This window comes from Saccopteryx bilineata, chromosome X (genome assembly GCF_036850765.1).
Source record: "Saccopteryx bilineata isolate mSacBil1 chromosome X, mSacBil1_pri_phased_curated, whole genome shotgun sequence".
NCBI classification, from domain to species: domain Eukaryota; kingdom Metazoa; phylum Chordata; class Mammalia; order Chiroptera; family Emballonuridae; genus Saccopteryx; species Saccopteryx bilineata.
In genome coordinates this window covers 10721825-10749586 of record NC_089502.1, presented here as the reverse complement: position 1 = coordinate 10749586, position 27762 = coordinate 10721825, and the positions used below count along the sequence as shown (strand labels likewise).

The following is a 27762-nucleotide window of genomic DNA, read 5'->3' as shown; positions in this document are numbered from 1 at the left end:
GTATGTTTTCTTGCAATTTGCAGTTTTCAAATTTACTGACCAAATGAACCTGTTTTTATATTGAAAAATAAGTTAGCACTTAACTGTTCTATGTGGAACAATACCAATTGGATAATTGGATGAGTTTACACATTGTTTAATAATAAATAGTAACAACAACAGCAGCTTGACTAGGTGGTGGCACAGTAGATAGAGTGTCAGACTGGGATGTGAAGGACCCAGGTTGGAGACCCTGAGGTTGCCAGCTTGAGCGCAGGGTCATCTGGTTGGAGCAAGGCTCACCAGCTTGAGCCCAAGGTTATTGGCTTGAACAAGGGGTCACTCGGTCTGCTGTAGCTTCCCAAGTCAAGGCACATATGAGGAAGCAATCAATGAACAACTAATGTGCCACAACAAAAAATTGATGCTTCTCATCTCTCTCCCTTTCTGTCTGTCTGCCCCTATCTGTCCCTCTGTCTGTCTCTGTCACAGAAAAAAAAACAAACAAAAACGAAAAACAGTAACAACAATAATGATTTATTCAGTCAATGCTATATCCTTCAAATAGTTCAATATGCTACAGGGGTGATAAAAATATGCATGTATACATACATATATAGATAGATAGATAGAGAAACAGAGAGAGAGAAAGAGATAGATAGTAGATAGATGATAGAGATATATCACATCACTCACTAGCTATTGCTCACAAAGAAGTCAAAGGCTCAAGCAAACACTGCTAAATATGAAAAAAAGATTTTTATCTGGACAAAAGAGAAAACATATTTTATGAAATTTTTAACATTTTGAAAGAATTTAAGCTAAATACAGCAGCAATTATCAATTTATACTATAAAGTGGAGTATTGTTTATGGAGGAAAAAAGTTTTGATATTATTTATGTAAGAAAGAGATAATTTAATTTGTTTACTTTTTTGTGGGGTACAGTATGATAGAAAGCCACTATCATCTAGACTCAATATTTCTATATGAATGAATCAAACTCAATCTGAGTTATTGACCCAAATGGCAATATACTAGTAGCTCATTTTCAAGCCATATAAAATCCATCAAGACTTATCAAGGTGCCTGACCTGTGGGGGCTCAGTGGATGGAGGATTGACCTGGAATGCTAAGGTTGCCAGTTTGAAACCCAGGCTTCCCTGGTAAAAGCACATACAAGTAGCAACCATGACAATTTGATGCTTCTCACTCCTCCCCTTGACTTTCTCTCTATATAAAATCAATAAATAAATTCTTTATAAACAAATAAGACTTGCCTGACCTGTGGTAGCGCAGTGGATAAAGCGTTGACCTGGAACACCTAGGTTGCCGGTTTGAAACCCTGGGCTTACTAGGTCAAGGCACATATGGGAGTTGATGCTTCCTGCTCCTCTGCCCCTTGTGTCTCCTCTCTCTCTCTCTTTTCTCAAATGAATAAATGAAATCTTAAAAAAATGTATTTAAAAGACAAATAAGACTTATCAAGGTCTTTCTAAATATTAGTAACTCTAAGAGGCATCTTAGAATTTAGATTTTAGGAGCCGATCTATGTTTCATTATAAAAGTCAGTAGAGGAAAGAATAATCATTTCCTTTTTAACTTATTAAACACTTAAAAATACTCATTCTTGCCTTCTTCAAATATACATTTGACATGACATCTGTATGCCATTTCTGTTATAAAAAGCCTATGCAGAAAAGTCCCTTTTTCTGCAGACTCTTCTAATATGGTTGAGACTTTCTACAAAAAAATCTGCATTTTACAAACACCACATAAAAATCTACTGTAAACATCCTGAAGAAAGAAAAATATTGGAGCAGTACTTTTCACAGAACCTAGATTTCATTTCAGTAATTCAGAATGAGCCTTAAGCCACATTTTACAGTGACGGCAGTCAACATGCACTGAAGTTAAAAACACATTTGTTCAGTTTATTCCAGTCCCTAACATACTTTTGCTGCAGGATTTTTCTGTGTACATGTGCATAGCCACTAGTACCAAAGAAACAGAAAAGGTCTAGACTTTACCTGTTGCTTGGTAACATAAGCACCCAATAAAAATAACAGAAACTATTTCACAAATTATGGTAAAAGAGATAGGAAAACCAAACATGTGGTGAGATGTGATGAGTTTATGAAATGACTTCCTACCTAGTTTTGAAGTCTATATACATACAAAGAGAGGAGGATAAGATATTTCTAAGTATTTCCCCAATAACGGAATATTAAAGGCATAACAAAATAAGCTAGAATGCATTAAGGAATGTTTGAAGGTACATTATAGTTAAAACTAAAGCTGCCTAAACACTCAAAAGTATGCCTTATTTTGTTTTAAATTATTAAACTCAGTTACAACCTGGAAGTCAAAGTATCATCGGATTAGACCCCTTGTAGAAGGATCTATTTATTTTGAGAGTTTCTAACTTCCTTTTATTCAGTCCTTAACACTTTCCACCCTCTCAGCACCACCATCTTCATCTCCATCTGCACTACAGCTAGAGTCTCATCGTCCTCCTGCAGTTCCAGTTCTTCGGTTGTAAGTGAAAAAGACTATTGTGTTGAATAGATGTCTGTGCTTTGCTTCTTAAGACCTTTTTATATTGACCATTTATAAAATTTGTAATGATTGGGGAAAGTGCCAAAATAATTTGAGTAGTACTCTTGAAGGTGTTGGGCATTGTGAATAGATAGAAATGAAGGGGGAAAATGGAAATTGTTTACAAGGCACAACAGTCATTTAGACATCACAGTGGTAAGGTACCGACTTCTAATTATAGTCCCTGTAGTTTGGGGTGGGGGTGCAGACACAGTCCCATTATGTCAGTGTTAAATGAAACCATGAGAATTTAACTCTGTTTGGCATAGGAGCTATTAATTTTCATGGTGCATGTAACCACTTGTGCATTTTTGAAAGACCACAACAGACTTCGCCCTTCCGGGCAAAACTGCTGCTACAAACAGGTAAATAAGAAATGTATCATGAACCATGAAAACAAGTAAAGATTGAATAAGTAATACAAAGATGTGTAGCACCAGGGTATTCTTGAAACATCTGTAACTAATTAAAGAAACTCTTTTGTAGTTTGAATTGTAAAATTAAATGGAGTAAGCTGAAATCACTGGATTTTTTTGGGCCCTAAAAAACTGAAACAAGACAAGAATACTTCAATTTAGAAGTGACTTTCTCTTGAAGCAAGTTAAGTTTGCTGCTGCTATTGGCCTGTAAAAAGCTTAGTGTTAACCAAATCATTGCTCAACATAAAACTGCAACCTTTCTTGTTGCAAAAGTAAACTGGGAAACCAGGACATCCATTAATGAAGAGAAAATGGGAACATCTGGGGTAAGTATGCAATAACTAGCCCCAAAACTGTGATGCTTTGCATATTTGAAATTAAAGATCTCGCCTTAGCCTGACAGCTTGGTTGGTTAGAGCATCAATCCTCCAATCAGGACACATACAGGAACAGATTGATGTTTCTCTCTCTCTCTCTCTCTCTCCCTCCTTCTCTAAAATCAATATAAATCAACATTAAAATAACTAAAGACCTCTTTATAGATGAAGTAGGTGAAGTAGCTCTTTTAATTCACAATTACATTATCTACCCTGAAAAATCTTTTCCAGGCTTATCTCTTAGGATGTTGTCCTAGTTCCACCTGCCATCTGCATTTGGGACAACACTGAGCAGGATGGGGATTCCATATGAAAAATCATTGCTTGGGTACCTGAACCAGTAGAAAAGCTTACTTATTTTATTAATCAAATGTAGATTTTTCAAGACATTCAATCTGAAATATGTTTTTGGCAACCAGATCATTTTTGTCTTCCCCATACCACTGTTCCTTAAATTAACAATAATAAAATAAAAACCTTATAGACAGACAACAGTCTGGTGATAATCAGAGGGAAAGGGGATGGGGGAGGTAGAAGAGGGTGAAGGGGGATAAGCGGTGATGGAAGGAGACCTGACTTGGGGTGGTGAACACACAGTACAACATACAGATGATGTGTGATAGACTTGTAATCCTGAAACCTGTATCATTTTATTAGCCAATGTCACCTCAATAAATTCAACTTTAAAAATTTGTTTAACTGGTAGGCCTACTCTAAAAATTAACGTAAGAAATAGTTCTCAAATGTGCAAGTATTCCTTGCTCACTTTGTCTAAACAGAAATACTACATGGATAACACGTTTTTTTACCTAGTTTGTATTTTAGCATCTTTAAAAGGTGATGTGATCCTGAGTGTCTTATTATTATATAATTTTGATGACTTAACCCAATTTAGTTGAAGGGCTTGATTTCAAGTCAGTCCTAAAGTCAAAAAGAAACTCAGTAGGAAAGCAAAATATTATTTTTAAGTTTCCAATTACAACACTTAAACTAGTTATAAAACAGCATTATCAACTAAACAATTGGCAAGTAATGCATATTTGAAGTAAATTAAGCTCTATAGCTTGTATCAATTGTATTCTCATATAACTGTGTAAATATCTCTTAGGCAGATATGAAAATACAGTAAATATCAAAAAGAGATCAATTCTAAAACAATAGAGTTATATTAAGAAAGTAATACAATACAAAGTTATACAGGAAGTCTATTTCCTCCTTTTAAAAAAAATCATACCAAAAGGACCATCAGAAATTGTGACAGTTTTATTTTGGGTCACAGGCTCTTTATTGCATTGGTGAAGGGGCTTGAAACTTAAATACAAAACTCAATCTTATTGATTTCCCATAGTTATTTTTGAGAACCATGTCAAAAAGAATGCAACATAGAGAAGCGACAACTGCTTATTTCTCCCAAAATTTTGGGAGGTGGGATGATGTGGATCATGGCAAGCTTTACACCCTCAATCTTCTAACCCAGGGGTCCCCAAAATGCGGCCCCGCAGGCCACATGCGGCCCCCTGAGGCCATTTATCCACCTCTGCCGCATTCCTGGAAGGGGCACCTCTTTCATTGGTGATCAGTGAGAGGAGTATAGTTCCCATTGAAATACTGGTCAGTTTGTTGATTTAGATTTACTTGTTCTTTATTTTAAATATTGTATTTGTTCCCGTTTTTTTGTTTGTTTGTTTGTTTACTTTAAAATAAGATATGTGCAGTGTGCATAGGGATTTGTTCATAGTTTTTTTTAATTGTCCGGCCCTCCAACGGTCTGAGGGACAGTGAACTGGCCCCCTGTGTAAAAGTTTGGGGACCCCTGTTCTAACTTGTACTAAGCTGTCTCTATGCTGCTTCCTTGTTTCAACAACCACCCTCCAGGGTAACTTGGGTTTTCTGGAATCTCAGTTCTCTAAAAGGGTTACAATCTTGCAAAGTGAGGTTAGTTAGACTTGAGCCAGGTGCCTGGTCCTTCCTAAGAATCAAGGGACCAAAGGAAAAGAGGACAGAGGGAAAGGGGATGATAGGATGGGATAAACCTGAAGGGAAGGGGAAGGGTGCTATAGGGAGGGGGATAAGGGGGATGTTGAGGGGAATAGGGGGAGGGGGGATGCATTAGGGTGACCCTAGAATCTATGTAGACACAATTAATTAAATAAAAAAAGAATCAACACAAAGGAGGATGGGTGGTTAATGTAAATAAACCACAAATAATCAAACACTTGCAAAGGGCTTTGTCCCCCTTGCCTTTCACTTTCACTTTCTCACCTTCTCTCTCTCTCTCTCTCTCTCTCTCTCTCTCTCTTTCACACACACACACACACACACACACACACACACACAGATATGCAAACCACAGAGCAGTGCCTTTCTGCCTATTCAGTTTAGGGTGAACATGAACACAAGGAATTGTTGAAGAAGAGCCAATGTATTAGGTGAACTACACTGTAAATTACCTTGATCCAGATTGTGTCTTGTTGAGAGATTCTGACATCAACATCTCCAAGATTAATAATGGTTGCTGAGACTGTCAGCAGTTCAGGAACCAGATTATTCCTTCAATTACAACAATCTTCTCCCTCTTTGCTCCACTCACACTCATATGCCCTAATGGTGTTTTGCAATTTACAATACAATGAAAATATCGGGAAGAAAAAGAATGAACAAAAGCATGCTGAAAAGAATTGTTTCCTGACAGTTCCTAGCCCAAAGAAGAGAAAACAAATAAAATTATAATAATGAATGTAATCAATCAATGAACCCATTTTGTCACCTAGTTCTAATATGAAATATCCTATAACCATCTATTTTTTTAATAATTCACAATTCTTTAGAATTTCCATCTTCATTTTGGAGAATGTTACTTCCTCTCTAACTAGGGTGACAATGCATCCTGCTTTGTCCAGTACAGTCCTGGTTCCCTATTAAAAATTAATGCTACGTGTCTGGGTAGGATTGTCAATAAGCACCTCCTGATCTAAACAATAAATGTCCCAGTTCGCGAAATAAATTACACAATCATTTGAACTCTAAATGAACTTTCTGATAGGCAATCAGGTTGACATTTTAGTGCTTGTATTACTGCCCAGTTTTTATTGACCATTCCTCCCATCCTCAAAACAACCAAAAGACCAAAGTAGAAGCTGTTGCACTTTTGTCTCCAGACTTTTTAGAAATGAACTAAAATTTAAATTTTCTTTTGAAGGCCTAAAGGTATTGCATTAAGATAAATCCTCCAAAGATAACTTTGGCCAAATATATTCTAATTCTTCACTGGCACTGAATGATGGAAAGGTAGAAGTGGAAAGGCCTTCAAGAAGTTTTCAAATTTCATCTGAGGGGGTAGGAGAGTGAAGGAGCCACAGAATCCTCCCCCTCTTCAAATCTCTGCTTTTGCCCACATTTTGTAATTTCCTTCCCTCTACTGGTAATTCTATAATTAAAGCCATATGTCAAGATCGGGTAGCATACATGAGTTGTCATAGAAAGATGTCTTCCTAAAGAATCTGGATACACCTTATAACAAGGAAACACAGTTATGGATGTTAAACGCTTCTCTAGTCTGTAACTAGTAGACTCAAACATAGTCACTTGAATCAATCTAATGTGGACCCTGTCTGTGTATGTTTCCTTCCTCTGGAGAGGAAGTGGAAGAGGAGCTGAAAAGAGTATGGAGGTATTAAACACATTTTTATTTAAAGTTCCAATGTGAATATATATACTACTCCTAAGAATAACTACCCAAACAAATCCACAGAGAAGAATGATAATGAGATTGACCAGGGGGTGGTGCAGTGTATAGAGCATCGGACTGGGACACAGAGGACCCAGATTTGGAACCCCAAGGTCACTGCCTTGAGTCCAGGCTCATCTGGCTTGAGCAAGGGGTCGCTGGCTTGAGTGTGGGATCATAGACATGACCCCATGATCTCTGGCTTGAAGTCCAAGGTCGCTGGCTTGAGCAAGGGGTTACTTGCTATGCTATAGCAAGACACATATGAGAAAGCAATCAATGAACTAAGGTACTGCAATGAAGATTTGATGCTTCTCATCTCTCTCCTTTCCTGTCTGTCCCTATCTGTCCCTCTCTCTGTCTCACAAAAAAAGAAAAAAAAAAGAATGATAATGATATACAAAGATGCTTATCATAGTATTGTTTATAACTATATAAGGTACATATATAAACACAAAGTATAAGACAAAAGAGGCAAAAAAAGAATTGAGGCCCTGGCTGGTTGGCTCAGCAGTAGAGCATCAGCCTGGCATTGGAAGTCCTGGGTTCAATTCCTAGTCAGGGCACACAGGAAAAGTAACCATTTGCTTCTTGACCCCTCTCCCTCTCCCTCTCTCTCTCTCTCTACCTCATGCAGCCACAACTTGAATAGTTCCAGCAAGTTGGCCCCAAGCACTGAGAATAATTCTATGGCCTCGCCTCAGGTGCTAAAATAGCTTGGTTGCCAAGCAACAAATCAGCGGCCCCAGATGGGCAGAGCATCACACTGTAGAGAGCTTGCCAGGTGGAACCCAGTTGGGGTGCATATGGGAGTCTGTCTCACTGCCTCCTTGCCTTCCCATCTCTTACTTAATAAGGAGGGAAAAAAAGAATTTAAAAGGAAAAAAGAGTGTTGCTGAGCCAATGGAGTTATACTGATTAATTTTTCTACCTTACCCAAACTTGATTTTAAAATGAAACAAAAGAAAAACACAAAATGCAAATAGCACTTACCACTGAGACTTTGCTTACTACATCTCTTGCAACTGCTAAGCCTTGAGCAAAAGTGCGTGCTGCTACAAATGCACGAGTAATCTGTAGCTTCAATTTCCGAGGGACATCTCCAAAGGGCTTCAGCTGCTCAGTATACTTGCTCACACATTCTAGATAATCATCTGTAAAGTGGTACTGGGAGTTCACCAGGCGGAACATCCGCTCCAGAAGGCGAGCCCAGAAATCATTTAGCATTTCTTCCAGGTTCACATTTCCTACCATATAGTAGCGCTTCAACTCTTCGAAGAGATCTTTAAATAGCTCAGAATTTTGCATGTATAAGTGGCCATATGTCTTCACAAACATGTCATTCAGAGATTTCTCTGCATTTTCAAGTAGTTCTTTAAAGAATTCTAAAACCAAAACAAAAAAAAAAGAAAGAAAAGAGTTTTCAGTAATTAAATAACCAAGTGTTTTTCAAATAAACTAGAAAACAAAAAAATCATGAAAATAAATTGGAAAACATGCTTGGATATAGGGTAGATTTCTTTTGGTCAATCTGGAATTTCTGATCATTTGTCAATGAAAACACATCTACATCACAAAGTCACTGACATGTGTCTACATCAAAGAGAGGTGGGAAAATGAAATTATAACTAACAACTTATCAGGAGTCAATACAAAACATACATACACACACAAATACACATTCACTCTTCTCTATCATTCAGTCACAAGGTAAATAAAGAATTGGAAAAAAAGTTAGTACATGAAGTCCATAACATGAGGTTTCTCAGAACTTAATGCTGCAAGAATCTAAACTATTAATAATGCCTCATAACTGTAATCTGACACCAGGGAAAGTATTTCAAAAAGTGTTGTTTTATTTGGACAAAATATTTTTCTTTTCTCCTCCTTATATCCACATGACAAGTAAGAAAAAGGCCTGGGAAATGCTTGAGGCCAGGAGACATAATGGATTACTCCAAAAGCAAGCACTTAAGTTTTCTGAAAAATAGTTCTCAGGTGTTCCCTGTGTCATTGGTACAAATTGGGATATCCAATTTGATCATGAGTTCCTATGGGATTCATATTGTAACATGAGTTTTTCTTCCAAAAGGGAGAGAGAAAAGGAGAAAGAGAGAGAGGAGAAAATGAAAGAGAGAAGGAGAAGAGAGGAAGAAAGAGAGGAAGAGAGAGGTATATAAAATGCATAACAGACTCAACTGATATAATTGATATATTTATAAGTCAAATAACTGAAGCACAGAAAAATAACTGAAAAAAACATAATACCATGTTATTACAGATTTACTTTTTGCTCACCACATACCCACAGTATAAGTGTTAAAGATTTTAATCACGTAAATGTCAATTGGAATTTAGTTTCTCCTAAAACTCTTCTCAGGAAGTTCAATGAAAAGAGGAGCCAACAGTATATCTGTAACATTAATCATTCTTGAATCTATGCCTGCTATAAAAACAAACACCTCATGATATCAAGTTTTAAGTATGAAATATAATAAATACCAAAGCAAAATATAAGGATCACATCAAATAATAAACTGCCCCCAAGTGAACATGGAGCAGAAAAGAAAATAGGAGGCCTCCTTCAAAGCCAGAAGAACATTAGAAACCTTATCGAAATGCAATAGTGCTACAAAATCGTTTTCTTTACATGCTGGGTGGACGAACCAGAGGCTGAAAACTAATTCCAAATAGATGCTCAAAACCTGAAGTGAAAACACTGAAGCCTTTTGGAGGGGATGTATATAACTTACTTCCCTCACTTTCAAGAAAGTACATACCAAAGACCTTGTCTCATCATCATGTGGTTTCTTGGGGTTTGGGGCTAAAATGAAAATCATGGTCCTTTGGGTCCAGCTTTCCAAACTCCGTGTTTTGTTTATCCAGTTTTTATTTCCTCTACTACTTGCCTTTTATTTCCTAGGCTGTCTTCAGAGAGAGAAAGGGAAATGGATTCCCTCTGAAGATTAAAAACTGGGCAAGTCAACAACTCCTTCATCCCCATTACAGGTGTACAACCTGGCATTTTTACCAATGTCCTCTCACTGGAAGATGGTCAGAAAGTACAACAGGAGCTAGGGGAACCCTACAAAAGCATTGCTCAAATCAGGTACCTAGGAAGTCCTCCAATTCTCTCCAAAATCCCAAGTGGTTCTCAAGTGTGGTCCCATGATGGTCATGCATCAACATTACAAGGACCCTTGTTAGAATTGCAAATTCTTGAGCGTCAGCCTAAACCTACTGAGAATCAGAAACACAGAAGGTTGCGCCCAGCCATCTGTGACTCTCTGAACCCTAAAATTTGAGAACCACTGCTATCGTCAGTGAGACTTCTCCTATTTTCCTTCTTACTGGCAATGATCACCAGCTCAGGGATTGTGTTGAATGTGAGGCATTCAGCTATGTTCATGTTTAATTAGGGGAAAATGTCTTCCCAATAAATTTTTTTTTTGGTTGTAATCTTGAGTTGATTATTTCATGATGTTCTGGGGGTGTATTTTCTTGCGGAAGTGTCTTTCAGCTCATCATCAAATGCAGGTGGCACTTCTCCAGAATTGAAAGCTGAAAAGTTTTAGGGTGAGAAGAGACCATAAAAGTCATCTGGTCCACTTTCCACACCTTGCCTGAATCACCAGCATTCTTGTTAAGTGGGGCTGATACACTGGAGACATAAAAAAAAAAAGACCAGTGAATTGTGTCATTGCATGCCCAATGTGTTGCACACATAGATGGCTCTCACATAATGGAGAAATAGAGTGTGACCATTGAGATCAATGCACAAGCCTTGTGTTTATCCAGTGCTATTAATATTTTTAAATCCAAAGAGTAGATTATAAAAGCAACCATAGGTCCTTCCATATTCAGTTGGTCCCTAACTTGCAACGGTTTGACTTATGACTGATTGACTTCATGGTGCTGAAAAAGAAATGATGACATTGGATCATTTACAGCAAAATGGTGGGATCTTGATAACATTATATGAAGTGAAATAAGTAAATCAGAAAAAAACAGGAACTGCATTATTCCATACGTAGGTGGGACACAAAAGTGAGACTAAGAGACATTGATAAGAGTGTGGTGGTTATGGGGGGAGGGGGGAGAGGGAGAGGGAAAGGGGGAAGGGGAGGGGCACAAAGAAAACTAGATAGAAGGTGACAGAGGACAATCTGACTTTGGGTGATGGGTATGCAACATAATTGAATGACAAGATAACCTGGACATGTTATATTTGAATATATGTATCCTGATTTATTGATGTTGCCCCATTAAAAAAATAAAATTATTTTAAAAAAAAGCCATATGCATTCTGCAGAAACTATACTTCAATTTTTTTTTTCTTTTCATCTTTCTTGAAGCTGGAAACGGAGAGAGACAGTCAGACAGACTCCCGCATGCAACTGACCAGGATCCACCCGGCACGCCCACCAGGGGCGACGCTCTGCCCCTCCGGGGCGTCGCTCAGCCACGACCAGAGCCACTCCAGCGCCCGGGGCAGAGGCCAAGGAGCCATCCCCAGCGCCCGGGCCATCCTTGCTCCAATGGAGCCCCGGCTGCGGGAGGGGAAGAGAGAGACAGAGAGGAAGGAAGGGGGTGGAGAAGCAAATGGGCGCCCCTCCTATGTGCCCTGGCCGGAAATCGAACCCGGGTCCCCCCCGCACGCCAGGCCGACGCTCCACCGCTGAGCCAACCGGCCAGGGCCTATACTTCAAATTTTGAATGTTGATCTTTTCCTGTGATAGTGATGTAGAGTACAATACTCTCCAGTGATTCTGCAGAGCAGCAGCGAAATGACTTCATCCAACTTTAGGCTAATATAAGTTTTCTAAGCATGTTACTTTAGGCGAATATAAGTATTCTAAGCATGTTTGAGGTAGACTAGGCTAAGTCATGATGTTTGGTAGGTTAGGTATATTAAATGGATTTTCAATTTACAAGATTTTCAACTTACAATGGGTTTACTGGGACATAAAGTTACCCCATTGTAAGCGGAGGAGTATCTGCACTGGATTTTTATTATACTGCTCATAAAACGGGTACACATCATTTAATGTAAAAATGAAATGTTAAGAATTATTTCACTTGCGCTTTCATGACTCACTGAGTAATTCTGAATACTCGGCTGTGTTCCCAATGAATGGCACATACAACCATACTGGAGTTAAGAGTGGGGGCGGAGTGGCATGTCTAGCTTAGTGTTCCTTTAAAACTTCTATGAAATGTCAGAATTCATCTGTTAGGCTTCAAAATGCTCCAGGTCAAAGAAAGACTAAGGTATTGAACATTTTATGGGAAAAATGAAGTAGTTTTAAAGTTCCTCATTCAGGTCAAGAGCCTACGGAGTACAAGATAAATTATCTAATTAAGAACATTGATTTCAAATTAGGATGCTGTTGGAACAACACCACCATGGACCTCACTGTACTTCCCATGACTCAAATATATCATTGTCTAGGAAAGGCTGTGTGTGTATGAGTGCGTGTGTGAGTGAGTATGTGTGTGTGTGTGTGTGTGTGTGTGTATTAAAGAGAGAGAGTAAGACAGAGACAGAGAGTGAGAGATTAGTTTATCTTGATGCTATATACAGGCTAAATTCTAATTCATTTGATCATTCAGAAAAATGGTTTCCATTCCTTCACATTTTTAAAGATTCTTCAGCGTGGCCACATAAATTATAAATATAAAGATTGTTTGAGTAGACTATATAGATTCTCTAAAACGGATATAACAAATTAAATCTGATAATTTAATCTCTCCAAATGGCTGTATAATAAGTACTTACTAAGTGGCTATTAATGGCTCAAATCAAAGCACACAATTTTACCATTCATCTTAACCATCCTCCTCAATAAGACTGTAATGAAAATTTTTAGAAAAACAAATTTTCTCCATCCAATTTACCTTTACTGCTACTCTCACACACGGTTTTATGAGTATGCCAGAAAATTTTAAAGCACCTATGAAATCCTAATCTTTCACTTCATGGAGTAAGTTTTAAATATTCATCTATAACACCTATGGATATCAACAGGAAGAAAGGACTCAAATTTGTTTTTCCTTACTTATTCCTACTATCCCTGTTAAATGGGGCTATTCTACCCGTGCTTTTTGCCTCAGAGACATTTTAAGGACAAAAATCAAATTCTAACATTCATACCAGTTAGGTACATTACCAACCAAAGCATAATTTGCTGCAAGGAAAGAAGAAAAATAAAAACTTTTGTGTCTGTCTTTCTAACAAACTAGCACTTCTCCAATGTTCTTGTATAATTCTTTCATACGCTGTTCCATACTTTCAGGTCATGGTCCACAGTAATCAATAGCAACTTCATTAATCATTGTAATGCTCACCTCCACTTTTTTTCCCCATTATTCAGCATTCAGGATTAAAGTCAGATTTTAACTGCTACAGAAAGCCTGTGTTGTCCTGAGACACCTAGCACTTATCCCTTCATAATCACTATGCCTGAAGCCCATTATAAGATACATGGTGGCTAAGAGAGAACGCAGCCAGGAGTGGTATAAAACAGAGTTCCACAATGATCAGAAGCTGAGTTAATTGGAAATTAGATCTCCCTTTGCAGCAACTGTTTGTATTCATGAAAACTGCTGCTCAGGGAGTCTGTTTTAAGTGACGCTGTTGGTATCTGAAAAGACAGTCAGAAAGGAGACAGTTTACAAGTAGTTGAGATACAGTGTCTGTGATCAGGGTTTATTTCCTTTCAATTTTCAGTTTGGAGCCTTAAGAATGTCTGTTGTTCTAAGGGTCAAGTAATTGCTACTCCTAGGGCTCATGAATGAGCACTTAACGTAGGGATGGAAATAAACACTGTAGCATGCTGCATATCCAGAGCAGCATGACATAGTGAGAAAAGCATGGGCTATCTCATTTATGAGCTATATGACCTTGATTGGACAAAAGATTTCATCTCTATGACTCTCTGATGCCTCATCTGTAAACTGGAGCTATTACTAACTCACCTCATATTGTTCATTCCTGGCACATAATAGATGCTCAATAAATGGACCCTATTCATAATACATGAGGTGATATTATTGTCACCTTTAGAGTTTCTTTATATCTACAACCATTTAAAAATCTTTTAAGATTGGTTTTTCATCTTTCTTGACAGGGGCCAATATTATCCATCTGGGTGGAACATAAAGTAAGCCAAAGCTGCTGGAAATCAGTTAAGAATACCCAAGGCCTTATAAAACTGGTAGCAATTTAGCTAATGGGAATTCTTAATGGCTCTTGCTTCCAATGCTGTGAAATGTCCCAGACATCTATGAGGGTGGGAGTAACTACTGAGCAAAAAACACAGAATGGAGAAACATCAACCTAGGGAAGAGATTGCACATTATATTAAAAGAAACAACATCATAAACACCACAGACATATTTTTTTTAAAAAGCAGGGCAAACAATTAAGCAAGAGAATTAAGGAAAAGAAAATTCAGGATTAAACACCAGGATTAAACAACAATGTCCAATGCTCTCCACATATTTCATTTGCATATTACCTTCTTCATCAAAATACAGGGTTGAGTTAGGGGACTGTGAGTATTTTGCAGCTCTAAAAGGTGATGATGTTTAATGCCAATAGTACCAATTTAACCTGAGAAAAACTAGAATGAAAACGCAAAAGTTTTTCATATAAAAATTGTTTATTTAAATATCTTGTGTGTTATAAAAAGAAGATCATGTACTTCTGGAACTTCTATCCCCAGCCACTTGTCTTGCATCAAATAAACATTCAAAATTCTTGAAACAGGTCAAAAGAATTGACCCCCCCCCAGTTCTGCTATTAAGTGCCTTTAGTTACTCCTTTATAAACAATCGACTGGCCATTGATTAATGAGCTAGAATGCATTCTAGAATTAACCCATGACCTTAAGAGATTGGAAGCCCTTTCTATTCAATCCATTTGCTTGGTGCTATAAATTACCACCTTGTATTTACACTATCAGGATGCTGCTTTTTATATATAGATTAATTCCCTCTTTACAACAGTAAAGGCTGTATTTCACAGCCCTGGTGCGGCATGCAAACATTAAGTTACCACATCAACAAAATTTTCATGAGAAAAATAGCCTCATTGTAAATGCTTCAAATCATTTTTTTTGCAGTTAAGAAAACTCAAAAAGTTATTCCTATCCAGTCTTTCACCCAAGATCAAGTACTTAATGAAGAACAACTAACATAAGCATCTACAAAAATCTTCCTTTTTTGGTGAAGTCTGTATAAATTTTTTAACACACAGCTTCCTTTAATTGTGCATAATCGCAATCCCAATTCTCAGTAGTGCCTCTTAGGGCACGGTGTACTCAAAGAACATGTATTTGACGAATGTTCACCAACTGATAGCACATCAGTAGACCTTTCCCAGGATGTCAAGATAATTGCCAGGGGCAGCCCTTATTAGTACTGTTAACATATCAAAGGGTACTAGGGGTTCATGCCAAAGTAGATAAAGCCTTTACTTCAAGGTTAATTTTATTAGTTAATGAACTCTGTGTGTTAAAGCTTGTAGTGAGTAAATACAATGTCTCTCTCTCGTGGCCCCTATCACTTGGTAAGGTGGCCAGGAATACAGTCTCAGTACTGTAAAGTCTCTTCCACTGGACCCAATTCCATTTCTAGCACCAGAAGCCAATTCACTTTAATACACCCACAGTCCCTTTTATAGAAGTGCCCACCGAGAAGGCTGAGGGCATATTTAAGTAAGCTAGGAGGTTGAAGCAGCCATTGCAAATGTTCTGTACACTAACCTGTATGTGGATCTATTATCCAGCCTCATATATAAACCTCATAACACAATCTATCTGCTCATGATCTAATATTATGAGAAAATCAGGGCACAAAAATAGCATAATCAGTTATAATTCTAATTTGCAAGTATGTACAGTGGTACCTTGAGATAGGAATTTAATTCGTTCTGCAACCGAGCTCGTAAGTCAGTCAACTCATATATCAAACTGCCGATACTGGACCCATGCACAAATGCGCCAACTAGCGACAGCTTCCTGAATCGTGACTCGTATCTCAGAATTTCGCTCAGATCTCGAACAAAAATACGGACCGAGTCGCAGGTCTTATCTTAAAAAAAATTCGTATGTTGTTCTGTTCATATCTCAAGGTACTATTGTACTGTATATGTGTTATCTATATGCACACACACACTCAGAAAAAAGATGATGCAAATACAGTGGTGATGGAGTGTTGGAGACCAGGGATAATTTTTTCTAGATATTTTTCAATTTTGTTCACTCAATTCTTTCAGCAATATTTTATAGTCAATTTATGTTTTCAAAAATAACTTTATTGTTCTTTATTCTATCCATTCAATTTAATTGCTGAAGAATTCAGTGCATTTTCAATACATTTTCCAAACTGTATACAATGAGCATTGTGATACTTAAGAAAAAAAATTAAAATGTAAACATTTTTTTTAAACAAAAGCAGGTTTTACATTTTATTTTAAAATATTTTTCCTATATTCTTTTCAAATTGTAGCAATTTTAAAAATATGGAAAGGGGTGAAAAAATATAAATTACCCCAAATCCCACCATTAAAAAGGAGCAAAAATGGTTCATCAAATTTTCTTCCTTTTTCCTATGAAGACATGTATTGTCAAATGGTTGAGATTGTACTGTATCTATATACCCTTTTCTCATATAACAGTGCATTATCAGCATTTCCTAAGCAATTAAAAATTCTTCAGAAACATGTCTGACCAGGCAGTAGCGCAGTGGATACAGTGCCAGACTGGGACGTGGAGGACACAGATTTGAAACCCAGAAGTTGCCGGCTTGAGTGTGGGCTCATCCAGCTTGAGCACGGGATCATAGACATGATCCCATGGTCACTGGCTTGAAGCCCAAGATGGCTTACTTGAGCAAGGGGTCACTCTCTCTGCTGTAGCCCTGAGTCCCCCCAGTCAAGGCACATATGAGAAAGCAACCAATGAACAACTAAGGAGACTAAGGAGCCGCAACAAAGAATTGATGCTTCTCATCTCTCTCCTCCCTGTCTATCTGTCCCTATCTGTCCCTCTCTCTGTCTGTCATAAAAAATAAAAAAAAATATTCAGAAACATCATTTTTCACAAGTCCATACTCTCACACCATAAGGACAGATGATAATATAATCATCATAAGACATATAGGCTGATTTCCCACTTTCTTTATTATAAACACTGCTGTGATAAACATCCTTATATATAAATCCATGTGCAGATCTTCCTTTTCTTGAAATAAATACCTAGAAGTGGAATTACTAATCAAAGGGTATGAACTTATTCAAAATTTCTGGCACATTGATTAACTGACCTCCAGGTAAGGTATGATCATGTATCACCCTCCCTATTCGAGACATATTTATTATAAAAATGTCAATTGCTCTCCTAAGTCTTTCAAGAGAGAAGTAATGGAGACTGGCAGGGACAATGAACAAAAAGGCTGGAATGGCTTGGGAATTCTCTCAGTCAATCAGTTGGAGTCAGTGCCGGATCAAATAAGCTCTTGTCTTTGCCTGGACAGACATACACATGTAAAGACAGTGGGCAGAAATGGACAACAACATTCTGACCTCCCAGGCTCAAAGTGTAATGAACCAACAAAAAAGATAAAAGTACTTCAGCTGAAGCTCTTCCATTTACCTTCTTCCAAACTTATCAGCTGTTTCTTCCTGATGCCATGTCTTCTTAAGAAGTCAAAGCTAACAGCAGTGGCTCAAAATGGAAGTGCTCACTCAGGGCTCCCTGGAAGCTGCACAAGCATTTCCAGTTGGATGAAACAGCCAATGCTAAAGCCACCATTGGTCACACTTCAGATAACTCAAAAGGCAGAAAACCTTTGAAAGTACAGTCTGTTTTGTCTGAGCTCTTGATTTGATTACAGTAAGTTGGCATTGGATCATTCTCATCAACCTTCACAGAAAGATTATAAAAAGGATTCACAAAAATACCTGGCATTTTTTCTCCTTCACATGGAAGAAAAAGAAAATAGAATTGGAAAGGAAAGAGTAGCAGTGCTTTCCAACTAAATCAAAGAACATTATCATGATCTGGAAAGAACTCTGTTATTTGCTAGAAGGCCAGAAGGCCTCATGCCTTTTTCTATACTTTCTTAGCTACTTTTCCTGTGAAATGTCGCCTGCTGCACTGTAGCAGGGGGTTGAAAAGAAAGCAACAAACTTTAAAAGGATGTCTCAATGAATGAAATCTGAGGTGAGGATTAAAAAACAATCCTATGTTTTACATATGCTATACATTTCTATGACATATTTATTTTAAGACTCTTTTTAATGTAAAAAAAAAAATCTCCCAGGAAGCCTTAGTAAGTCCGTATGGCCATGAAAAACCAGAGGTCAGAAAAATTCCACAAATTTCAGCTTAGCAAATGACCATACAACTTAGTTGGATATACTTATGTTTTAAAGTGAGCAGCCTACTCACTCCCAGTGATGTTATTACTTTTAGCAGGCATGTGAATTCTGATGCCTTCAAGTCACCGAGGCTCCACACTGGTTTGAAGTTCACACTAGTAATGGCCAGTATGAACTATGGAAATTTTTCAGTCAGTGATTAAAACACAGACTTGGCTAAATCTGAGGGGCATTTCATGTCCTGCCTTTGTGAAATGAGAGAAAACAAGGAGGCTTTAAGAAAAGGGTGGCCACTCTGATTTATACTTGGCCCATGCTGATAGAACAATTATTTCTTTTATGTACATTATAAGCTAATTCAGGAAATTTGTACTATTATGCAAGTTAACAAGCTTCAGATTCATGGGAGGGTTTTAAAAGACCTGGTGAGAGTAGCAGAGAGTTCAGAAATGATAGAAGGGAAATAGAGGGTACTATACACACAGCTAATTAACATCTTGTAAGACCTTTCACTAAAGCAGCTGGTGTAGTCATGTGTTCTGAAGATTCAGAGGATTTCAGAATTGAAAGGGTCTTTAGAGAGCATCTAGCTTAACCCCCTCATTTTATGGATGGGAAAACTGAGACCAGTTAATTGCTTCAGGTCACTATGGATTCACAGCAGAACCAGGCTGACAATTTGGTGTGCTCTGCCTCTAGCCCAAAGTTGCTCAAGTTTTCCCAAAGTACTAGTATCAGGCAACAATCTCTATTTCTTTTAAGATTTCTTTAAAGATGCAAAATATCTAGCTAACAATTTCCTTGGGGAATTAGTAATTAAGCAATAATATATATCTGTAGCAGTTACTTCACTTTCACTATGTAGTTCAGAAATATATTTAACATGGCAGCTCTAATCTTAATCGATTTGACTTGTTTGATATAACTATGCTCCTTTTAAAAACAAGTCTCATAAAATGAGTCATTTTGGGCTGGGTCTTTATATTGTGGTCCCAAAATACGGATTATGCCCCACTTCTATTATTTCTATTCCCTTTGCCAAGCAATTCTTTCAAAGGCCCCTGAACTGAGTGTCTTATTACCATATTCATGACACAACTGATTCAGTTATGTTAATTAGCAGTTCTACTTTAAAAAAAAATCACAAAACTGCCCAAGAGGCCTGGGATAAGCTATCACTGTCACAACCATTTTCAGGCTCTATGTCTCCAGCCTAGGATGGTGGATTTCTGGTATTGAACACCTAAAGTTAAAGTGTGGATCAAGAAGATCAATGTGTAGAAAAGAGGTGAGTCCTTAAACTCAGAAGTACAAGTTTAAAATATGGGAAACCTGAGAATTTTATTGCTGCCTAAAGAAGTGGTCTTTTGTATTTCAACCAGGTCTGAAAATGCTCACAGTTTCCAACTGAAAAACTAACTTATAGACTTTTAGTCTCTTTAGGTATGCAAACAATAAAAAATTAGAAGTGTTGAACAACAATAACAACAAAGGCTTTAGCTGTAAGGGATATAACGTATCTGGCTCCAAAATACCAAGGCTAACTAACTGGAGCTCACAGAGGCAAAACAATGGAAAACTGGGAAAATGGAATGATTTCTGGATTAAGAAGGTTAATCCCCTAAAAGCCTCTAAGCTTTATTTTACTGAAGAGATTATAAAAATTAATTGTTCCTGTCTTAAAAAACAGTGGTATCTCATAAACATGACTAAAGTTTTGATGACAGAGGAAGTTGCCTACGCTCAGGGTCAACACTTTGAACTATATACTATATACTATATACTATATACTATATACTATATACTATATATGGGGTCAACACTTTATACTAATCATGGAGATGACAAAAGATGCCCTCTTTGAAGTTGCTCGACACCACAAGTTTCCAGATGTCCCTTTGCTATTTCCTCATTGCTTGTCTTCGGCCTTCTTTGTGGTGCATTACTGCCCCCATCTTGATTATCTACCCTCTTGATACTCTCCCCAACTTCCTCTTTTCATTCACAGCAATAATACAGGCTTTAGTTGTATAAAGGCTTGGACAATTCTTTTTTCTTAATATTTTTCCAGACTTTATTTATTTGAAAGAGAGAGAGAAAGAGAAAGGGGGGGAGGAGGAGCAGGAAGCATCAACTCCCATGTGCTTTGACCAGGCAAGCCCAGGGTTTCAAACCGGCGACCTCAGTGTTCCAGGTCAACATGCTTTTATCCATTGCGCCACCACAGGTCAGGCAAGGCTTGGACAATTCTTTAACCAAAGCACCCTACTCTTGGATTTCAGAGAGTCAAGATATCCCCTATACAATTTTAGTCAACATCTAGACCTTGAAAATGATTAATCAGTCAACAAATGCAGTACCCACTTGAGGATTATGGTTTGTCAACTGAGGTTTTACCATAAAAGCATTTGTCTTAGAAAATCTAACTTGGGGGAAATACACAACATATCCCAGCTCTGTTCTTCTCTCCACCACAAATACATTTCAGAAACTACTTCAAAAAAGCTAATCTATGTTCACTATCTTTATTGTCTAGGCCATGTTTTAAAGACAGAAGAAACAAACTGCTATTTCAAATCAATTTGTGACAAGTTTTGAAACTGATAAACAATGTTAACATATTTATTGAATGTGAAGCCTGAAAGGAAAGGGTGAGAGAAATTGTTTTTCAACCTTTTTAAAAAAAAAAAATTAAAAAAAACATATAATAACAGTTACTGTATGGCTTTTTAAAAATTACACATTGGAATTTTACAAATAATGCTATAAAACAATGAGGAGCGAGAAAGGGAAAGACCAGCTACAGCTAAACCAGTATCTGACAGATAAGAGAGGTCACTGTCTGTGGGCTCCACACCAGATCTAATATGAAATGGGGTGGCCTTGGAATCTGAAAACGGCTTTATCTGTACTCCATCGAGCTACCAATAGGCTAGCTATTTCTAAGGAGCAGGACTTTTTCCTTCGAAATTCCATCTTAATTTCTAATTTCCTTCTTAATCCCCCAACTAGTTTTTAAATATAATCATTTCAAGTTTTCAAAGATGACCATTTGATTATCTAAGTTTTTTCCTCAAACTAAAAGAAAACACATTGGTTACTGTCTTGAAGGAGAAATGTCATAGTCAAAAGAATACTATTCTTTGAAATAATCATACTAATAATTTAGTGACCTGGAGACAGAGATAGTCTAATGATGTCTATTGACAATAACACTGATCTTCATGTGGTGCTAACATATTGTTAAGTATACTATACAGGTATGTATGTTGGGGGTATGGGAAAATTATTTTCATCCATTCAGAGAAAAGAGGAGATAAAATTAAGACTAAACATAAATTTGCATTCAGTCTGCATACAAAGTTTTGGAAAGAATGGGTACAATATATGGTATACTATGAAGAAAAAAACTAGTTCAGCTACATTACAAATAAAATATGCTTTCGTGGGCTAGCTTGGAACCCAACTAACATATTAAAATGGCTATGGTTCAAATAACAAATTTCAAAGCCAATATTTGAAATACAACCTGTTCTTTAGCCGAGGATTGCATTCTACTATATGACATCTAATTTAGTCCAGGTTCTCACTATGGTAACGAGCTTTTTGCAAAAATACTCAAAGACTTTTCGCATCTCAGAAATTTGCACTGTACTTCTTCACCATACATGTTAAGAAAAGCATGCTTCAAAGGTACTATGTAATTAGAATGGCCTTTAAAATAGGCACAAAGAAAATAGTTCCTATTAAAATTAAATCTACTTCATAACAATCTTCAAACAGTGAACAGCACCAAAGAAAGGAATCCTGAGGTATTTTGGACCCCATACTCTAGCTTTTAAAATATTTTATCTGTTACATTGCATCAGGTATGATTAAAGTGCTTCTCAATTGGCTCATATTGACTATTTCTTCAATATTTAAAGAAAAGTGTGCATGTGAGAATCCATATTTGGCACAGAGGATTGAAATGCATTTCATTGTAGCTTTAATGGACAGACTAAGCCAGAGCACCAGCTAAAGTGAAGTCAGAAGATAGTTCAGTTGGTTAGATCAGCGTCCTGAAGCACAGAGGTTGCCAGTTGGGTCCCTGGTCAGTGCACATACAGGAATAGCTTGATGTTCCTATCTGTCTCTGTCTCCCCTCCCTCCCTCCCTCCCTTCATCTCTCACTAATATAAAAAAAAAATTAAATAAATAAATAAATAAAATGAGGCCAGGAAGGAGATCAGCTTCATGAAGAATATAGTTGAGTAGCTACCTCTGGGTTGCTGCTGCATGGAAACTCAAGAACTGAGCTTTGATCCTGTCTTTGTTCTACAGAGCTTCTAGGAATTCACTCTGAAATTTAATGTGAAGTTCAGCGTCTGCAGAATCTCTATGGCTATTTTTGACTATGTTTTCAGATGCCTGCTTTTTATTAGGAAGGTTTTTTTAAATGATGTGCGTCAACAACACTATTCTGTGTTCACCAAAGAAAAGAAATGAAAGCATTTAAATTAAACCACTTTAATCTATTTTTTGGCTTCTTGTGACCATATTTCCATAATGCCTACCATACAGATTCTAGGGCATCCGGAAGGATTCTAGCAATAAAGCTGTAAGTCTAACTTGCCCCTAACATCCATCAAGAAGGAACATATTGGGAGAAAACTTGAACATGCAGAGAACAGAGGAGCTCTGAAAAAGCAACTGTACAAAGGTATCTGTCAGCTCTTAAATGTGACTTGAATAAAAAGTGTAAAGCAAATTCAGGAACAAAGCACATGTGGATGCTTACTTGGACCAAAGTTCCAATACATACCATCGAACTTTTTGTAACGGGAAGCAAAGACAGATTGCAAATGATTGCTCTGTTCGCTGACCACACTTTTGAACTCATCTTTACTTTGCAGGCTGTACTTCTCCTCCATTGCTTGAGAGCAGCAGGTATAATCCTGGGGACAGATCTTCAAATGATCACCTGAAAAATAAAATGTAAGACACTCAAGGTTCCATCATCGTTCATCAAGTCCTAGAGGGAAGAATTTGATTTAGGTGCATGCACCCTGCTTCATTTCTGTCTGCGAGGTTCCTGCAAAAGCCTTGAGGAACCACATCTTATGTGTGGAAACTTTCACTAAATTAGTAACATTTATTCCCTTCTTGGAAAAACAAATTGATAACACCACCTCCATAAGACAAAAGAACTTTTCAATCCGGAATTCTGCTATATCACAGGAGAAATCAGTGTAGCCAATTATTATCAACCTAAGTCTCTTTTTTAATTCTTTGACATTCTATGCAAGTCACACAAATGAGACATCATTTTTCCAGCTTTGGGACTTTACACTTTAATAAGAGAGAGTGAGTGCCCAAACAAGCAGCAAAATGCTTTCGGTGCAGGGGAGGGAGAAACTCCGTGGGCTGCTTGTTTGGCCATAAGGGCTTGGAGGGTTTTTTGTTTGTTTGTTTAGAATACTGTATTTTTCGCTCCATAAGATGCACTTTTTTTTTCCTGAAAAGTGAAGGAGATCACCTAATGCAGTGTTTCCCAACCTTTTTTGTGCCATGCCCCACCTTAATCTTTCTAAAATTTTTATGTCCCCCCCTATGTAACATACATAGTTTTTAACATTAAAAAATTGATTTGTTCACTTAATAAACATAAATGATAGGTTCTAGGAAGAAATCACTATGAAATTGTTAACAAAACACAGTAAGTAAAATTTCAAAACATATAATGAAAAACAGAAATTTAAATTCCAAATAATTTTAATACAGATTTTTCAATATTAATTTATTATTTTAATTTAGTGTGATCCTTGCGCTTGATGCTTGCTGCACAGAGATTAGATATTAGGTTCCAATTTGGTTAGCTTTAGTCTCAGGTCTCCACGTTGTGTTATATCCAGCCGATTTCTTTTTTTTACCAGTAAATCATTTACAGCACTAAATCCACATTCAGCTAAAAATGAAGATGGAAACGGTAGCAATAGTTTCCTTGCACATTTGGTTGAATTTGGGTATTTGATTTCTGTTTCCTCACAAAGCCATGCCATTGCTCCTTTTATATTAAATAAAGCTTTAACTGACTCATCATTTTGCAATTCTGCGAGTTCTTCTTGATACTGCATATTTGATATATCAGACAAATCCACTAATGTTGGCTGCATCATCCATGTTGGGAAATCAATTTGTTTTAAATCAGAAAATCTTTCTTTTAAATCAGCCGATAGAATATTCAAATGATTGACAATAACAAGTAAAGCAGTATCAGTTACTTCACATTTTTGGAGCCAATGAAACTGTTTAAAGTTTTTCTTGTTAATATGTTTCTGACATAACTCAATCTTGGTAATGAAACCAAATATCTTTGCTTTTGCATCGACAAGAGTTTTATTTGTTCCTTGAAGTTGCTTATTTAATATATTTAGTTTTTCAAAAATATCGGCTAACTAACTCACAAATGCTTTACCATCTATTGTTAACAGATACTTCATTTCAGATTTGTCGCTTAAAAAATCACTAAGAGTATCAAACAGTTCCATAAATCTTTTCAAACAGTTTCCTTTAGATAGCCATCTTACTTCAGTATGAAGTAAAAGTCTCACATGGTCTTCATTTTGTTCTTCACAAAATAGCTTGAAAAGACGCTCACATTTGGCACTAGCTTTTGTAGCATTAACACACTTTATTACTGTATGTAATACTTCATTCAGAATAGGCGAGATGTTTTTAGCTACCAAGTTTTCCCTTGAATAACACAATGCACAAGAATCATTTCTGGATTCGCATCTTTCATCAATTTTAAGCAGCCATTTTTCTTGCCCATCATATTGGGAGCACCATCTGCAGCACAAGATGTTATATTTTTCATTGGTATATCACTGACATCTAAGTAGTTTTTTTGCTTATTATATATATCTTTGGAGGTAGTGGTGCTTTCTAATCTTTTACAGAACAACATTTCTTCAGCAAAATGTCCTTTATCAATATATCTACGTAAGTTATCAATACTGCCTCACTGTCTCTCAAAGTTGATTCATCCATTTGCAAGGAGAATTTTCTTGTTTTCAGTTTTTCAATAAGTTGTTTTTCAATATCCTCACTCATTTCGTCTATTCTTCTGCTAACAGAATTGTTACTGAGTGGCATAGCTTTTACATCTTTGGCATCTTTTTCAAGAATCGTTTTAAGAAATGCTGATATTGACGGTTTTATTAAATTCTCTCCTATAGTGTGATTTTCTCCAGTTTTAGCGATGAGTAAAGAAATTTGATAACTAGCCTCAAGAACACGATTATTAGTTGAAGTACGAGCAGTAAATAGAGACTTTAATGTTCTTTTTTCAAAATTTTTCTTTAAATTTTTTTTTTTTTTTTTGCATTTTTCTGAAGCTGGAAACAGGGAGAGACAGTCAGACAGACTCCCGCATGCGCCCGACCGGGATCCACCCGGCACGCCCACCAGGGGGCGATGCTCTGCCCACCAGGGGGCGATGCTCTGCCCATCCTGGGCGTCGCCATGTTGCGACCCTCCTGGGTGTCGCCATGTTGCGACCAGAGCCACTCTAGCGCCTGGGGCAGAGGCCACAGAGCCATCCCCAGCGCCCGGGCCATCTTTGCTCCAGTGGAGCCTTGGCTGCGGGAGGGGAAGAGAGAGACAGAGAGGAAGGCGCGGCGGAGGGGTGGAGAAGCAAATGGGCGCTTCTCCTATGTGCCCTGGCCGGGAATCGAACCCGGGTCCTCCGCACGCTAGGCCGACGCTCTACCGCTGAGCCAACCGGCCAGGGCTCTTTAAAGTTTTAAAGTAACTCAAATCTGAATTAATATGAGCACTATGTTTCGCCTTCAAATGCACCTCAAGACGACCTCATTTCATTGATTCGTTCGTCAAGCATTGCTGGCATAAAAGACAAAAAGGAATCCGCTCATCGTGAACAGCGGGTATGAACCCAAATTTTAAATATTCCTCCAAATATTGACGAGTTTTTTTCTTGCTTGCACCACTCATTTTACTATGGGCTATAATAAAAATAAGATCAATTAAAAACTAATATTAAAATATGTGTTAAAATATATTCAATGTGACAGAGTAAACGTATACTAAAAATTCATATTTATTTAAATGTATATAACACATTTACTACACTACCACCGCAAATCAAAAGGTATCTATATTTTTTCCACTTGACAAAATTTTCTGGAAAGTTATGCTTCTAAAATTAAAATTGTCATGCATGCACTATTATAGCTCCAATAATATTTATAAAATATTATTGCTTTCTAGCCCCGGTGCAAGAAGTACTTAATAAAGAGTTTAATAATGGCAAAAATAAAATCAAATACTTACCAATTATATCTATACAATATATATATGTATATTTATTAAATCAACGAGCTTTTACAACAGTTTTGACTGACACTTATTTCAAATTAACACCAACTGAATGATGTGAAACACTACAGAAGTTGCGATGGGCCAATTAGGTGAGAATAACTGCGTTGTTTAGCGAGTTTTTAAAACGTCTGGGGTTCCCTGCGGCAGACGGCACGCTCCGCAGTGAACCCAGGACGAAGTTTACTTGATGACACCAATCACCCAGTTGATATTTTGGTCTCGTCAAACGAAATTATACTTAATAATTATTTACCTCAAATATTTAAAATTGCATTTTTTGTTAAATTTGGAACCAATATCTAGCATTGCATTTAAATGGCCCGGGGCAAAAGAGTTAAAGTCGTGTCGAGTCCATTTTCAAATTGCCCCCTTAACTATCGAATTGCCCCCCTGTGGGGCGTGGGCCCCACGTTGGGAAACACCGATCTAACGGATTGAATGTTCATTTTTTTTTAGCTGCTGCGGCTTCCCAGACAACTACAACATTAAAGTCTCCTCTCATTTGTTAATAACAGTGCTAATGGTTGTTAATACTGCTGTTGAGTTTACATTATTGTGGTATATTTTATTAAATATTTTAACACAGCATTTGGTTCAGAATATTTGTTTTCTTATTTTCCTCAAAACCCTAGGTGTGTCTTACGGTCAGGTGTGTTTTATGGAGTGAAAAATATGGTAGATCCTAAAGTTCATCCACACCCTGCTCCTCCTATCACAGGACAAAAACTGTGTTTGGAAGAGGCCACACCTATCCTACATAATGACTAAAAACATACAAACAAAAAAACACTAGGTACTTTTACTCACTCCACTATTAACTAGTGTGGAATAGGAACCCAAGTATAATTTTGTACAGATGTTTACAAGGATTCAGTTTCAATGTTCCTTTTGCTAT

General features: G+C 37.3%; 1 protein-coding gene across 1 annotated transcript in view; it reads right to left on the bottom strand.

Moving 5' to 3' along the window:
- GPC4 (glypican 4) overlaps positions 1-27762 on the bottom strand; it is a 134172-nt gene that overhangs the window by 26589 nt on the left and 79821 nt on the right. Inside the window, exons 2-3 of the mRNA XM_066249289.1 lie at positions 23290-23448; positions 8093-8484 (exon numbers count right to left, since the gene is read on the bottom strand). Coding sequence (XP_066105386.1) covers positions 8093-8484; positions 23290-23448 — 551 coding nt within the window. The remainder of the gene's footprint in view (positions 1-8092; positions 8485-23289; positions 23449-27762) is intronic.